We start from the raw sequence: 16858 nt of genomic DNA on the forward strand, positions 1-16858 counted from the left end.
CTGCTCTCATAGATTAGTCATGGAAAATGAGGCTTGTGCGCCTTTTCTTTTTTAACCAAGCAGCAGGAAGAGTTGTAGCATGATGTGTTCAAGTTAATTTGCCTAGTTCATATGGCGGCACTTACAATGTGACTCGTATAACAGTTTGGAGCGACAATCGAGTTGCAATTTTACAGGAGTAGTTTGACTTGCATTTGTAGTTTCTCTGTTATGTAGTTGGCTGTTTTTTTATGCCCACACTTCTACAATTTCATTTAGCAGATGCTTTTATCCAAAGTAACGTGCATCTAACAACACAAACAAGGATCTAGTCAGGAGAAAACAACCTGGATTTTTTTTTCTGTCAGTCTGTCAAGTGTAGAGTTGTTCAGTGAAGACCTGGGTCTTCAGTCTTTTCTTAAAGACTAAGAGGGAGTCAGCAGATTGAACAGAGTTTGGTAGCTCGTTCCACGACCAGGAACCACAGAGGAGAAGGTCTAGCTATCGACCCCGAGACCTGTTGTGGTGGTTCTATCAGGGGCCTTTTGTTGGCCAAGCGTAGTGAGCGAGAGGGAGTGTAGACCCAAATAAGAGAGTTGTGTCCATTTACTTTAATATTCAATTTACTTTTTGCTGTAATATTTATATCCTTTACATGTAGATTTATACTGTTTACTCCAGTAGTTCCTTAACTGGGACTGCAGAGCTGTACATGTGGGTCAAAGATCAGGGAAAACGTGTTGTAGTAGACAGGCAGATTTTTGTTGTTTTTTACCCACAGCACACACAGTGCCTTGGCAAGCACAAGCATAGCCAATAATGTTTAAGTATAAATACATGCTGCTTTGATTTACCGTAAGTAGTCAGTTAGAGCCTTGTAAACTGTTAATGTCCTGCTTTGACAAGTCAAAGTGTCTGCTGTGAAAAAGGTCTACGATGAAGCTTCGTTTGAAAAGAATAATAAATGAAGAGTTTATTATTGATGAAGAGTCCAGCAGAAAAATATGTCCGGTGAATATAGAGGCCTTTGTCATAGTAGTATAGCCTCTGTTCTGTGTATAAACAGTTTTTTTTGCTTCCAAAAGGAGGCATTGTGGCAAAGTTGAGGTTTCTGTCTTTTTATGTAGCTTTTCTTTTATCCAGATTGACAGTGTGAGGAACCAGGCCACCGCATGATGATACAAATGAATTAATCAATAAGTGTAAAAGAAAAATGAATTCCATAGGAGCTCTGGTTGCAGCTTCCACAGTCACATTTCGTTCTTGTTTTTCTTTTCTGTGTAGTCTTCTGTGATAGTGAACTGAATGTCTTTGGGTTTGGGACTGTTGGTTGGGAAAAACATTTTTGACATTTATTCTATTTTCTAAATGAAAAAAAAAAAAGATCTGTTGAAGTGATAGGACAGAGCTTGAGCTAATAAACGTAATGTTATATTAAATCGACAATTTGGCTGCCACTGCCTCGTGAAAACATGACATCAAATGTGTAATGATGTTGTTTCAACAGTCAGTAATTATGTTGGGTACTTGCAGATCTTGTTATGTTATACTCATGTAGTGTGCATGCTGTTTTTTTATGTTCAGGTATGTTTTGACTGTGCTGCCAAAAACCCCAGCTGGGCAAGTATCCCTTATGGCGTGTTCCTGTGCATTGACTGCTCCGGCATCCACCGCTCACTGGGAGTGCATCTCAGCTTCATCAGGTAAGCTTTACTGCATCCCAGCAGTGATCGAAACTGGTGACAGTTGCTATCATCACATGCAGTTCTCTGACAGCTTTAGTGTGAAGTTTATCTGTCTGAAAGGGCGGCAGTTGTTAATTGCCAGGTGTAGCAAATGCAGCCGGTGTGTTGTCGGAGGAATGTGGCACGTATGCAGTGAGCCGAGTGGTTCTGATCTGAACATATTGCAGAGTGTTAAATTCTCACATGCTTCCCCTTTGTCATGCAGATCCACTGAGTTAGACTCCAACTGGAACTGGTTTCAGCTCAGGTGTATGCAGGTTGGAGGAAATGCCAACGCGGTAGGTTAGAACCATAGGGGCCAATCTGAGGAAGTCATTGTTTCATTTGAATTGAATTACTTATTGTTTTGGAGGATTTTTTTTTTGGCATCTGATGCAATTCAGTAACTCTGTTTCTCTTCCTGTCTGAAGACGGCCTTCTTCCGCCAGCATGGCTGCTCCACAAACGACACCAACGCCAAGTACAACAGTCGTGCAGCCCAGATGTACAGGGAGAAGATTCGGCAGCAGGCAAATGCTGCATTGTCCAAATATGGCACAGATGTGAGTCAAGTGGAACCAGTTTTCAAATTAATCATATCGTGTAGGTTCACCATCTGAACCACAAGCATTTTCTGGACATTTTTTTTCTCCCACCACATTTGTACTCAGTGTGGGCTCATTTTTCACTGCAATATGAAGTCCTGCACCTTTCTAGAAGCAGCACAACCATGGCTAGAAGTCACGAGAATTTAAAAATATCTTGTGTGCAGTATGACAGAGTCAGAATGCTGCAAATCCAAAAAAGAAAATTAAAGTTAAAACCCTGAAATCATTATTTGTATCATCTTTTCAAGAACCTACATCTGCTACCAATACAACAAAAGAAAATGTTGGCTCTAAATGTGAAAGATATTTAAATATTTACATTTTTACAACCTACAAACTGAGCCATGCTGCATTTCTTTTATTAATCCAGTATGTTTCATTTTCTTCTCAGCCTCTCTTGTCCTCTCCGCGCTGCTCTGCATAAACACAGCCTGCAGTTAAAAACTGGCTGAATTCTTGTTACGTGACTGTTGGTCACAGCTGAGTCACTCGTGGCTTCTCAGTTGTTATGAGGAGCACAGAATTTCTAATCTTTTATACACTCTAGTGCAAGCAATTTATTTTTGGCAAATGTGGTAAATAAAACATGTAGAATAACTTGATTTTGATAAAATATCACAGTTTTACATTTGGATTTACTTGTTTTCATGAAAGAACTGCACGTCACACGTATTTTACGGTCTCTCGCTGATAAATAATAAATAAAGTATGTTTTAGGGTTCAGTGGGTTAAAACATTATTTTTAATGCTCAGTTCATCTGACAGCACACAATGTTACAAACTCTAACTAGACAAAAACAAGTCTCACCCAGATAATGAACTCAGACTTTGTGAACCCTTACATCATCCTGAAAGTACAATGTGTCTGCTCAGGTGTCTGTAGCTTTATTACAGGGCTGAAGGACTGAGGGGAAATTTACTGACAGACACTGAGATTTAATCTGTGATACTATTTTATAAAACACTAAAATATTGACGGTTTTATATTCTAACTAAAGGAAGAAAATTTAATGATGTGAATTGTTCAGTTAGAATTATTTAATTGACATAGAACAATTACCATAAAGGCTGTGACTCTGTAAATGAAGTAATGATAATAATTACCAAAATCTAATGTATTGCAGCAGTATTTGTGATTTGCTATTGGTGTTGTTTTACAAGTCTGAATAAAATCAGTTAATTGTTCAGCCCTAATTTATTGCACAATCACAAATCCCCTCTCTTCTTCATTCTTTCTGTCTGTTGAGAAAAACACCAAAACCTAAAATAAACTATGAATGATCACTCAGCAGGAACATATTTGATCTAAGATGGTTCAAGTGAAGTCAAGTATTTGCTGCTTTTAAGTGATAGTTTTTAAGAATTGCTTAAGTAGTAGATGGATTTTTCAACTACTACATTAGCTAATTAAATCATTTTGAGTGTGGTTTCTTGACGTTTAGTGAACCACACTCATCTGTCATCTGGGGAAAAATACTTTACTCACTCAGTGTAAATAACAGAAATCCACTGTTGCCCTGAGGATCACCGACATGTTGCGTAAGATTGATAAAGGAATTATCAGTGTCTGTGCCATGTTAGCAGTCCAGAGTACACAGGGTGTGTACTAATGATAATATATCATAATGATGTCATTGATAGTAGGACAAAAACTAAAAGTCAGAACTGTAAACTTTCTGCTTGAGCATCAGTGATGGAAGTGTCTCTGATTTGAGTGTAATAAACTGTTGTTGTCTTTGTTGCAGCTGTGGATTGACTCTTCTGCAGGAAGCACCACTCCAGCTCCTGAGAAGAAAGAGGCAGACTTTTTCGCAGAGCATACACAGGTATGTTGTTGCACTGTGTGGCTGCTAACTTACATAAAATCCTACTTATGATAACTTTACATTTTACAAGAGCCTCGCTGATATCTAGTCATATGAAGCATATCTGAATGTATATTTGAGAATTCATGATATGTAATGCAAACCATGAACATTTTATGAATTAATGGGAGGGTTTTTACTGCATAGATGAGCTTTTGTGTGATCCAAACTGACAATAATTGAGAGTTATTTTAATGAAAGTATTTTTAAAATAGTTTGTAAACTTGGTATTCCATTTACGCAAACAAACAAACAAAAAAACATTGAAATGGTAATGGACATTTGAGGAAAATGTCTAGATTTCTATAAAATGAGGTTACATGGACTCGGTGGCTTTACTGTAAACAGACCAGTCTGACTGTTGTGTGTAGTCAGTTAAATCATCACAGGTAGCAAATGTAAACCAAAACAGAAGATTATGCAAATATATACATATAAGTTGAAATAAGAGAAAGTAAATAGATTTATATAGATGTAAGCTAAAAAACAGTAAAAGATCAGAATGAAAATATATGCTGATTTGTCATATAACTGTTAAATGAAATAATGTCTGTGGTGTTGCTGAACCTGCTGCAATATCATCAGTCTGGTCAGTGTTTGTGTAAGTTCTCATAGATTCAACAATAAGCCTTAAATAAACTATTATAGTTTAAATCTACTGAGTCTGTGATATAAAATATGCAGCTTAAACAATGTTTTTTTCACTTGATTGAAACAATTAAGGCTTTGTTTTTCGTGTTTGTAGCCTATGAATGACTGGAGCATGGCGCCGCCCTCCGAAGCAGAGCAGAATGGAGCCGCTATCACTCCACAGCTGACGGACACAACGGTTAAAGGCCAGGATGACAACCGTGAGCAAACCTGCTTGTTTTACGTACAATAAAGTCTGCAGTGCAGCTTCCATAGAGATTGAGGGTTGCTAATTCATGGCAAAGTGACCGTCAAACAGGCAGACTGTTTCTGTGAACACAGTTTATACTCTGTATCAAGATGGACGTAGTAAGCAAATCCATTGACGCCTAGAGAATGACTTTATGGTCCCTCGTCTGTCTGTGAGAGATGGACGTAGCCTCCAGGTCTGGAAAATGTGAAACCAAAGCTGAAGTGCCTCAAACCTGCGTTCTGTCCAACAGCCAGCAGGGGGCGTTGACTCTGTTGATATTTTTTGGCCTTTTTTGGCTTTATTAGATAGGACAGAAAGAGAGACAGGAAAGTGGGGGGAGAAGAATGGGGGAAGAACCTGTAGCAAAGGGTCATGAGTGGGACTCGAACCCATGACCATCAGGGACTATGGTCCCTATACTTGGGACACCAGCTCAACCGGTTGAGCTGTAGCAGCGCCCAGCAAAGTATGTTCTAAGGTTGGTTGTAGTTCCCTCAATTTCCCTGTCTGTTCCACTCCTCCCTCATTACATCTGGTTTGAAAAAGCAAAAATGGCAACAGCCAAATTCCAAAGTCTTATAAATGATTGTCCCCAAACCAATAGGTGGCTACGTCCAGCTTTTATATGCAGCATGGGACGCCATCTTTTCTGGTTGGAGTCAAGACCTTCCAAATATGGAAGCAGGGCAGAGCCGGAAGAGTGACACTTGACATGTTTGGAGGTCATGGTCAACGATTTTCTCAGCATGTTACCTAATGTGTTGCACACATTGTACTTGACACAGAAAACTGCATATGAAGTTCACTGCAACTGAAACACTTTGAATCTCCCTCCCCAGGCAGTTTTGCATCTGTTTACAACAATTTAAGTGAGAGAATTCATTGGAACAAGCTAACAAACACCAAAACTGTCACAATGGGAAACGTGTTGCCTATTCATCTAACAAATGATGTCTAAATACCAGTTGTTAAATCAAAACAATGTGCAGGTAAAGGACGCCCCAGGCCTGTCATGTCCTAACAGCCTGTCCGACAGTCTCATGGACTTCCAGACATGTCAATAATGCCTGCCGTGCCCTTAAGCATACCTCCCTTTGAGGCTTATTACTTGCTACATAATGGTTTTTCAAAACATCCACCAGTACACGGATCAGAAGCAAGTTACATCAGAAGGACTTGTGGGAAAGATTTCTTGATGTATTTCAGGAAAGAAGCTGAGGCCCTTAGCATTGGAGCCTAGGACGGGCTTTCTTGGTCTGGTAACAGAAATATTGCTGTAAACTGGTGGTGCTGAGTCTGAAACAGTGTGGAGGGTCTTATTATGTCTTAAACATGCTCCACGCATGAAGGTGATTGCTGTTCACTTCCACTCAAAGTAGTTGCATTGAGCAGCTCCATGAAGCTCCAGCTGAACTTACTCGACTTTCCGTTCAGAGTGGAATTGTCTGTGCTTTCCCAAAGGCACTTTTCTCTATGAACGGCATCTGTGTTTACTACAGTGGACACAGAAACACTAAAGCTTAGCAGTAGCTGGACTGTTATGCCTCCTTCAGGGCTGATTTTGATTATTTCCACCACTTTGTATGAGTTCATCAGGGTTGTATGTAGGGCCACATGCGGTCATTTGTGCTTGTGTGGAGCTTTTTTGGGACCTAAACTTGATGAGCTGCATCATCGGAAATTTGAGAATCCTTGTTCAAGTAGTTTGACATAAAGCCGTTCTTAAAAAGTCAATGAAATTAGTAGGCTTTAACAAGAGTAACACTGAATTGGAATTAAAGTCTGTTTTGTTGCTTCACATGTTTTTTATCTGGTTCTTTGCAGAGCCAGAGGAAGGACCCAGCATTGATGGTCTGAGCACATCCCCCAAAGCCTCCATTGGTGAGTGTATTCTCTCGATCATCCTCTGTGAGAAAAGGTACAATCTGTCTCTCTATGTGGTCACCTGTACATGCCGTTTGACTTACTACACACTCAGTATCATACAGCAGTGGTTGTTCCACCGAAGAGACATTTTCCACATTGTTGCAGTCATACACAGTGGGGCGATATCCTGAAGTCACACACGCATTCTTTAATTCTTTGCAAGTACAAAGACATAATTATCTGCACAAAGACATACATAAAACCTGCACACATCTTGTTTTTTCACCTTCGGAGGACCATCTAAGGTTGACACACATGACTTTGTGACAACTGACTGAACAGGATTTTTTTTTTAAAACATCTGTTGTACATTTATTTTCCAACGTGCTCAGAGAAGTTTTAGAGCAAGTGGGATTGTATTAAGTGGCCATTTTCATTTTTGATGAATCTAAATATTGTTTTCTAAATTAGCCCTCTGAATCCCAAAACTTGGTGATGGCCTTGAAAGACAGGTCATCTATAAAAAAATTTAATAAATTTAAAACAAAAAAAGACCATCAGTTAGCCAGAGACTGTAAAAATGGAAAGAATTGTGGGATTTAAAACTTTTCAACAACCCTAAAAGTAGTTGTGGCTGACATTCATTTCCAGAATTAACCAAGTCTAAGCTTAAAATATTTGGAGATTTGATCAAAATCGCTGATCCTCTAAAAACAGGTGAAACTAAGGTTTTCAGGTAAACTGCAGGCAGTGTTTCCACAGAGCAGAGAGGGGATGACGAGAGAGACTGCGAGGAAAATAAAACATACAGGATTAGTAAAACAAATGCAACATGGCTGAAAAGGTAAACAGAGGGGCAAATTGTTGGAAGATATATTAAGCATGATGAGATATCTTTTGAAAGTTAATGTGCAGAGCAGTGAGTTTATAGAGATTGGAATTCCATGTTTTTCCAGTTTTGATGACACCTGTTTGAAAAATGTTGTCAATGAGGATTCCATTTTTTTCTGGTTTCTGTGATATAAGCTATTTATAAATCTTTTAAATTGTTTTAATTTCTGCTCTTTATTCTCTAGAGGTGCACCACTTCATGTTGTTGTAAAAATGAGCCCAGAGTGAATGAAAATATGACAATGCCTAGAAACTGCTTGGAATTTAAAGGGTTCATATTTTGCTGTGATGTTTGTTTCATATCGTTGTTTATTCCTGGTGTCCATTGGTAGTCCTTGTATGTTTAAGCTGTTGATAGGATGATGGTTAAAATGCTGTAAAATTGTCTATTTTGTGTCCGTGAATTTAGAAACCAAACCTCACATAAAGGATGAAGCTATTAATGCATTGAAAGTTTCTCTTTAAATGGTAAATGGACTGCACTTATATAGGGTTAGGGTAAGATTGTAAAGTGCTTTTCTACCTTGGCGGCACTCAAAGCACTTTACAATGTTTTCTCATTCACACACATTCATACACCAATGGCGACAGAGCTGCCATGCAAGGTGGGGCATTGGGAGCAACTTCAGGTTCAGTGTCTTCCCCAAGGACACTTCAACTGTGGAGGGGCCGGGGATCGAACCACCAACCTTACAATCAGACGACAACCGCTCTACCACCTGAGCCACAGCCGCCAAACAAATGTCCAAAAATGATTTAGTGATAATTAAAATACTTTACCTTCTATGTTGATCTAACTTATAATTTACACGGTACATGTCCAAGCAGCAGTAAATGGGCTTGTCTAATTTAGGCTTCCAAAAAGACATGTTCTTCTTCTGTTAAATCACTTTTCTCTGTGTTTTGGAGTATGACTGTGGTGACTGGTTTGTCTTGTCCTGTAGAGGACTCCATGCGTTTGTCATCCCAGGAAGTGTGGACACCTAAAGGTGACTAGTGTGGGCACAGTTGTGGCTCAGACGCATGGTTGTGTTGCTTGATTGACATCTCCTCGGCTGCCTCCCACTCTCCCTCTGCTTATGACGTAATGGAAAAAAAGCTCACTTCGGTGATAGTTGTGTGCTATTTCTGGTGTGAGTACCTGCTGTTCAACAAGGTGTTCTCGGACCGGGTAAAGCTTGGTATTCTCAGGAAGAAATACTTAACTAAGTGGGCTGCATTGTGTATTAAGAAAGCAGCCTTTGTTGAGCTGTCTCACATACCTGCAGGTAATCAGAGGCTGGATGAGTGTTTTGCCGCCAGCATTTCAGATGCAGCTTGTTGACGTTGTGGCGGCGTAACTCTCAACAGCTCACTGACAAATGAGATCAAAGATTTCTAACAATAGTTTGTCCCCAACAGTGTGGTTTCTCCGAAAGGTGAACAGTTCCTACCCTTACCTCAATTTGTTAATTTTCTCACAATGCAGGCTCTTCTGAGAGCCAACCAGCTGACTAACATAAGTGTTATTTTCCTCTTGCTGTTATGCAAAAGGGCCTAGTTGAGCTGCTGGTGGCTATTTTGTGAAACTGCAGTCAAGGCGCTGTGGTGCAGTGGCCTATGTGCTTTTAACTGAGCATCGTGCTTTGTGCCTGTCATGATTTGACAGAAATAACAATCAAACCCCCTCTCAATGCTGTTTCTCTGCAGCTTTGACCAATTGTTTTCCTGTTTTGTTGTTTTTCTTTGATTTCATGATGAATAATAGTGACAAATATCTTGAAGATTTAACAGATTTCTTCTTGTGTTACAGACGTGAAGCCTTCCATCATCGGGAAAAAGAAGCCCATGGCTGCCAAAAAAGGGGTGAGTCATATTGCACCAAACCACAAACCACCTGCCACCAGTAATGCTCATATGAACACCATGAAGCCACAGGGATGCTGGAATAAAACAAACTCAAAGATCCTCTGTAAATATAACACAGATCCTCCACTTGGAATAATAATAGTCGCATTGGAAAATCCCAAATCTGTAAACTAGAGCTGAAAGTAACTGTTGATTTATCTGTCGAATGTTTTCTAGACTAATTTATTTATTTTTTGCTCTATAAAATGTCAGAAAATGGTGGACAAATGTCAATCAGTGTGTCCAAACCCCCAGAGATGACGTCCTGGAGGAAAGAAACAGAAAAATATTCATATTTAAGAAGCTGCAAACATCAAATTTCGACATTACCTAAACCAATGAATTGTCAGAATAATTAGGGATTAGTTTAATAGTTGACAACTAATCAATTCATCACGCAGCTCTACTGTAAACATTGCAAATGTTTCAAAAGTTCACCTGTTGGACAAAATATGTCCTCCTTCACTGTAAAATCCATTCTTAGTGTATGTAAGCTTCAAGTTTCCACTTCACACATTAGTAAGTCTGGCTTTTTCAAACTGTGTTACAAAATATTTCTCTAATGTACAGATGCTGAACTAATTATTTAATTTCAGAGGGAACAATCGTCTTTCTTCAGAGCAATGTGAAAATTGGCTTTCAGTATACTATACTGAATCTTAAACATTCACAAGATGCTATCAAAAAGTTCAGAGGCTGCACTTATATAAAGTCAAAACTAGTACCTGATTAAATTTGGCTGCCATCAGTGCTGAAGTATTGTCCTTGTGCAGTGATGCTCTGCTCCCAGGGCTCAGGCAACACTTGTAACACTCACTGGAAGCGCTGCTATGTAAACATGTCAAGCACCGTCAGTGGTGTGCACTGAATCTCCTAAATTATGTCAAAAATGACAACCCTTGAACTTAAACTTGATTTTAGGCAAGAGGAAAAAGTCATGGAGAGGCAAATATGGCAAGCAGGGTGGATGAGGAGTGACAAGTTTTATTTTTGTGACCAAAAAAACCTGTGCGTAATTCCACTGGAGCTCTCTCGTGCCATTGCGCCACACTTAGTCATTTGCGCTAAATGTTCTCCCTCAGACACCTCAGGACGTCACTGCAGAACTCTGCCTTCAAAGTCCAACTCTGGAGGACGAATTCACCTGCAGAACCACATGAATGTTGAACAAAGTTGTCTCCTTTTCCAGACTGTGGAAACTGCACAGAAAGAGGTTCTAATGTTGATCATGTGACATCACATGGTTTCCTGATTCTTGACAGATACTGTTTGAACTTATTGCAAGTACAGGACTTTTTGATTGCACCTCATAAAAGAAGTAACAATAAGCAGAGCATGACTTTAGCTTTTACAGGGTGACTTAATATAGCTGTTTCCTTAATGCCGAAGATGCACTTTGATCTTTAATGTTTGACTCTGACTCTCCTCTGTGCACCATGTTGTCTCACGCTGATGCAGCTCGGTGCCAAGAAAGGCCTCGGTGCCCAGAAGGTGAGCAGCAAGAGTTTCTCAGAGGTGGAGAAGCAGGCACAAGTGGCCGAGAAGCTGAGGGAGGAGCAGGCAGCCGAGGCTAAGAAACAAGCTGAGGAATCCATGTAAGGAAAATGTTCCTTCTCTCGTTTTCACCTTAATGTCTTAGAAACTTGTGATTATGAGTGTAACATTTAAATCCTCATTTTCTTGGGCCACATGACGTAACTTGCTCTGGCTATTGCAGTGTGGCCTCCATGCGTTTGGCCTACAAAGAGCTGGAGATCGACAGGAAAATGGAAGAAAAGAAGCTTCAGAACCTGGAAGGCAAGAAGAGGGAGCAGGCTGAGAGGCTGGGCATGGGCTTCGGCAACAGGAGGTAACATCACTGCACTGTCATTATCCTGAGATTAAAGTTCAGGGATAGTTTTTACTAGTGATGCACGATATTAAAATTTCCTGCCTATACCGATATTTGATATTAAGATTTCTGATATCGCCAATAACTGATATTATCAATGTCGATATTCAATTTTTACTATTTACACCTTGAAGTTGGGACTACAGTTGCAGCATACGTGTGATCATCACAGAAGTGTTTGTTTGTTCTCTAAATGTAAATGTGTTTTTCCTGTTTCAGCGCCGTGTCTCACTCAGTGATGTCGGAGATGCAGGTGATCGAGCAGGAGACACCTGTGGGAGCCAAATCCTCCTCTCGCTCCAAACTGGACATGTTTGATGAGCCTGGTTTCACCTCTGGACCCCCAAAGTACGTAAAGCACTCAAATTACATCCACTTATGTATCTGCTTCCATCACTGTAAATCAACCATCAACCATCAATCCACTGTGTTTTCTTGTTTCAGATACAAGGACAACCCATTCACAGTGGGAGACAGTTTTGGGTCCCGGTGGGACACTGAGGGAGGAACCGCCTCCTTCACCACCTCCTGGGCTCTGGAGAAAGAAGACCCTAAAGAGGAGGTCACCATCTCTAGCATTCAGCCAATTGGAGAGCGGTATGAGCACGGATCTTCATACACACTCTCACAAACACCTACACGCTGCTCTCAGTTCTGACGCCCACTCTTCATGGTTAAATTCAGGCTTCCCAGCAGAAGAAAAGCGGAGGTGGCAGCTCCGGTCTCTGAGTCGAGTGAGGCCAGGCAGAAGTTCGCCAACGCAAAGGCGATCTCTTCAGACATGTTCTTTGGTCGGGAGAGCAGCGCCGAGGTGAGAAACGACAAATGAAACCTAACCCGGCCTCTAAAGCCTCAAATTTCTGTTCATTTGAAATGTAAAAGCAGTAAATCCTGTGTAAAGAGTTTGTTTTGTCTCTTCTTTTTTCAGTATGATGCGAAGACGAGACTGGAGAGCATGTCTGGCAGCACCTCCATCAGCTCGGCCGACCTGTTTGGGGACGGCAGCGATCATAAAGGTAATGAACACTTGTCACATTTTTATTTCAGGTGTTAAAGCAGAGCAGCTGGTTCCTCCTGAAGGTGTAAATCTTTAAAAACCAGTCAGATGTATAACTTGGCCATTTTCTGAAAAGGCTCAGTAATTTCAGAATACACGTGGCTGCTGTACTTTTTAGTCAACTTTAGTCAAACGGGTAGAAATTGCACATTTGTTAAGGACTAGTTTGAGCAGTGGATCAGTAGACATTCAGTGTGTGAGGATGGGCACAGAGTCACATTTAAAGCTGTTTAAATGCTGCAAACGCTGGGATTTTAAACTGCCCCTTACTCAATGAGCTAAACAACGAAGAAGTATTCAGATCCAGTACAGCAACAAAACAATACTGTGAAAGTCTTGCAGGAAAAATCAAGTAAATGTCCATTAGTATTAGGAGCATTCCAGTAAAAGTACTGGTTTGATCCTTCTGAGTAATGTATGATTATATCAGCCATCAGTAGTTTGTTAATAGTGAAGCATCAGTGTATCAGCAGCACGTTACTGTTGTAGCTGCTGCAGCTGGAGCAAGTTTACATCCAGTTTTATATTCAGGGGCAGAAGATAAATCTGAGGGCTTGTCACAGGATTTATGTGTAGAGAAAGAAGACAAAAAAATCATTCTGACACACCAATCACTATTTAGTGCAGCTATTAACGTCTGAAATGCGAGTCAGCCTACACACTGCTGTTTAAAAGGAGCTGAATGAAAAGGTTGGAAAGCAACGATTTAATCTTTCACTATGTCGTATTTGAAAAACCTGTTTTATTATTCATCGTGTCAAAGCTTCATTTTAAAAATTGTGTCTGTCGGGTAAGTGTAGTAGAGTAGAAAGTATTTGACTCTGAAATGTGGAGCTGAAGGAGAAAGTAGCAGAATGTGGAAATCTCACATAAAGTACAAACACATCACAGCTGTCTCTAATTCCAGTACATGAGTTAGATGTATTGGAGCTGAAGCCTCACTGCTTTACGTTTGTTGAATGCTGTACTGACTCGTCTCCTCCCAACAGGGAGGGCATCAGGCTTCGACAGCGTCCTCCCCTCCGGCCCCGACATCGCTCAGTTCAAACAGGGAGTGAAGACCGTAGCGGGAAAGATGGCCGTCCTGGCCAACGGCGTCATGAACACGATCCAGGTGAGGCATCAGAGTTCAATTCTGCATCCAGTTTAAATCATAAACATTCGCTTAAACTCCTCTTTGTTTATCCCAGGATCGCTACGGCTCCTACTGAGCGGCGCCGACCCAATGGAGGACAAACCTACTAACGCCTGTAGAGCCAACCAGCCTCCTGACTGATGTGCATTTGGACGGAGGAGACGGGAAGCAGAAAGGATTGCATGGGGAAAGACATCGTCCTGCTCGCCCGTCCTCCACTAGAGACAATTTTCCAGGAGTGAGACAGTATCTTCTCCTCTCATTCTTCATTAGCAGACTCTTGAGTTTTATTTTCATAAACCATCAGAGGGTACAGTCTTTTTCTAAACCGAGAGTTTGGTTGTAATTTACTGTCCAGAGTTTTTTTGGTCTTAGATTTTCAAGAAAAAAAAAAAAGAGATGTCAGCGTTAATTCTGCTCTATTTTATTCCTTCTTCAAAAATCAAAGTGTTAATTTTGATTCATATTATCGAAGATTTCATGTTTTGTTTTATTGTGATCTTAAAAGAAAACAAAAAAAGGTGCAGTATATATTTTTAGCATTGATTTGAACAAGAATCCACTATGTTTGACTCACTGCTGCTCACAGTTTGTTCAGTTGTAATTTCCACAAAGCACTGACTGATTTCTGACAGTTTGTGGGTTTGGAGTGACGCATTTCTATTCAGGTGACACATCGGAGCATCAAATACTTGATGTCTCAGCTGCTTTCGTTATTTACAAACAGGGAGCACAAGGATGGTAAGCCTGAAATTATTAATCCCCATGCTAAGTTTTGATTTACGGAGAATTTTTATTTTAAAAATAGGTTTGTTTTTGTGACTAAACAAGCAACAAAAGATGGAGAGAATTCGTGTTCTACATGTTAATGATGAATTTCAACAATTTTTATGCAGCTTTTTACGCTAAAATGCTTTAGAACATAGTAGAAATTAGCAGGACAATTGGGAATGATTTAGAAGATGCATTTCCTCAAAAACTCTGAATTTTACAGGTTATGAAGCAATTGGCTTTTTTAGTACAAATGTAGATCAAATCAAAACCAGACGTGGGAACAGTTCAGATTCATCATCACGTCTCGAACACAGCGTCTTTTGTTACTTGTTTGACATTTCCAGCCAAAAGAAACCTGCTGGCGAAATATAAATTCACAGTAAATCAAAATTTTACAGGAATAATTTTGGTCTTAACTCCACCGAACATCAGACACGGTGCAGGCAAATGGCAAAATTAGGAAATAAACCCAAAATGACACAAAAAACAAGCACCAAGTGTCGTTACGTCAGACGCCAGATGGAACATGCTAACTCCGCGCTCATGAAACGACGATACCGTTTTGACTATGCATCTCCACTGTACAACCTTTAAATCAGTTTCACTTTGATGTTTCTGCAGGTTGAATCTGAAGTCTGCCTCGATGTACCTTTTTTTTGTATTATTTTGGAATGAGTTTACATTTACCTTCTCAGTTTCCGACATTATTTTTCTTCGGGACAAGAACTCTTGTCAGTATTTCCTCTAAATTTCACTGCCATGTAGAATGCGAGTAAATACAACAACGTGGTGTGATAAAAATCGGACATGTTTAACGCGGTGTGATATCTCTAACTCACCATCCTGTCATCGTATGTTCTTGGCAGACTTGACATTCAACAAGGCGGGTTGTAATTTTCTTTTGATACGTCAGAGTGTCATATTTTTCCTTGCGTGGCCATGCCTGTGTATGCCCCACCCACGAGAGAGTCTCCAACAAACACGTGGACTGAAAGGATGGAAACTATTTATTTGTAGGCTACAAAAAGAAACTTATTCAGTATGTTAATAAAGATGGAAAGAAAACCTCCACTCTGTTGTCTTTTTCTGTCTCACAGGTTTTCACAGGTGCTTTTTCTGCTTGAACTCCATCAAGCATCAACCCTCTGAACCCCAAACAGTTTCTGGCTGTTGTTTTCCTATTGCATCTGTCATGTTTTTACTCACTGTGAGATAATTTCTCACTGCAATATAAAGTCCTGCTACGGAAACAACACAACCATGGCTAAGTAGAAAGAATTCAAAAAATCTCTTCTGTGCAACATGAGGCAGTTGTAATGCCACAAAATGATTTTAAGAAATTAAAAAAACAGGAATCAACATTTCAAACATTTGTCTAATTGCCCAAAGGTTTCATCTGCATCAGAAAAAACAGTAACACTTCACATTATTATTGGAGAAATTTTCAATAAGACATGAAGAATAAAGTGACTTTCATGAAATAGAAGTTTTCCAATGAAACCAGAAGTCAAACACGATTGGTTCACATGCTGTCAAGAGTTGAAAAACAACAGAAACATAGTTTCATTCTAACAATTTACCTTTCAAACCAACTGGCAGGTTTTGGGGATCAGAAGGTTGAACTAGCGATTAGAATAGAATGCGTGCTGGTGTTGATATCTTGTTTAAATGAATTTTATGTGCTTGTCAGTCATCACTGCTCAGTTTGAAGTACTTTGTGTATTTATCTGCTGTCACCGAAAAGAATATAGTCATAAAAAAACAGCTGCACGCTGACAGATAAAGCACTGGAAGAACGGAATGACAATGCTGAATAAGACAAAGATATTCCATCACAAATCACTCGAAACTGTCAGCGCAAATACCCTGCCAGCACTGTGCACAAACATAAATCTCACACAACTCGAAGAATGAAGTTATTCGACGTGCCTCTAACAGGAGGCAGATACTTTCTTCAGTGCTAATCAGAACGGTGCAGTAAGAAACAAAACAGTGTTGCAAAATCATACATGTTTTTTGTTTTTAAAAAGAGAAACTGCATTACTGATTGCTGACAATAACTCATTTACAAAATAGAAATTACTGTCAGAGCGGCAACCGTTTTTAATCATTTCATCGGATTTCATGGACTTATGCTCAGTGTCTCTGTAGTGATAATGACCCGACGCTTCATTTCTCACTGCTGCCGCCTGCAAACATCACAGGTCCCAGTGCATCCAGCAGCTTCTAGCCCCAGTTGTAGAAGTAGATCTTCTGCCAGGTGGGGAGGTAATCCATCAGGGGGCCTGAACACACACA

General features: G+C 40.0%; 1 protein-coding gene across 3 annotated transcripts in view; it reads left to right on the forward strand.

Moving 5' to 3' along the window:
• The window catches only part of arfgap2 (ADP-ribosylation factor GTPase activating protein 2), a 17263-nt gene extending 1632 nt beyond the window's left edge, over window positions 1–15631 (forward strand). The window contains exons 2-17 of one of the 3 annotated variants that reach the window (XM_008297389.1): window positions 1564–1682; window positions 1930–2002; window positions 2135–2266; window positions 4057–4137; window positions 4922–5027; window positions 6884–6940; window positions 8761–8805; window positions 9609–9661; window positions 11162–11298; window positions 11421–11552; window positions 11814–11942; window positions 12039–12191; window positions 12279–12405; window positions 12523–12610; window positions 13641–13765; window positions 13842–15631. In XM_008297389.1, coding sequence (XP_008295611.1) covers window positions 1564–1682; window positions 1930–2002; window positions 2135–2266; window positions 4057–4137; window positions 4922–5027; window positions 6884–6940; window positions 8761–8805; window positions 9609–9661; window positions 11162–11298; window positions 11421–11552; window positions 11814–11942; window positions 12039–12191; window positions 12279–12405; window positions 12523–12610; window positions 13641–13765; window positions 13842–13862 — 1578 coding nt within the window. In that variant the 3' untranslated portion in view covers window positions 13863–15631. The remainder of the gene's footprint in view (window positions 1–1563; window positions 1683–1929; window positions 2003–2134; window positions 2267–4056; window positions 4138–4921; window positions 5028–6883; window positions 6941–8760; window positions 8806–9608; window positions 9662–11161; window positions 11299–11420; window positions 11553–11813; window positions 11943–12038; window positions 12192–12278; window positions 12406–12522; window positions 12611–13640; window positions 13766–13841) is intronic. The other 2 variants (XM_008297390.1, XM_008297391.1) reach the window with 2 other exon arrangements.
• Window positions 15632–16858: the final 1227 nt, after the last annotated feature.

The sequence above is a fragment of the Stegastes partitus genome, unplaced genomic scaffold (genome assembly GCF_000690725.1).
Source record: "Stegastes partitus isolate 25-593 unplaced genomic scaffold, Stegastes_partitus-1.0.2 Scaffold1215, whole genome shotgun sequence".
Lineage (NCBI taxonomy): Eukaryota > Metazoa > Chordata > Actinopteri > Pomacentridae > Stegastes > Stegastes partitus.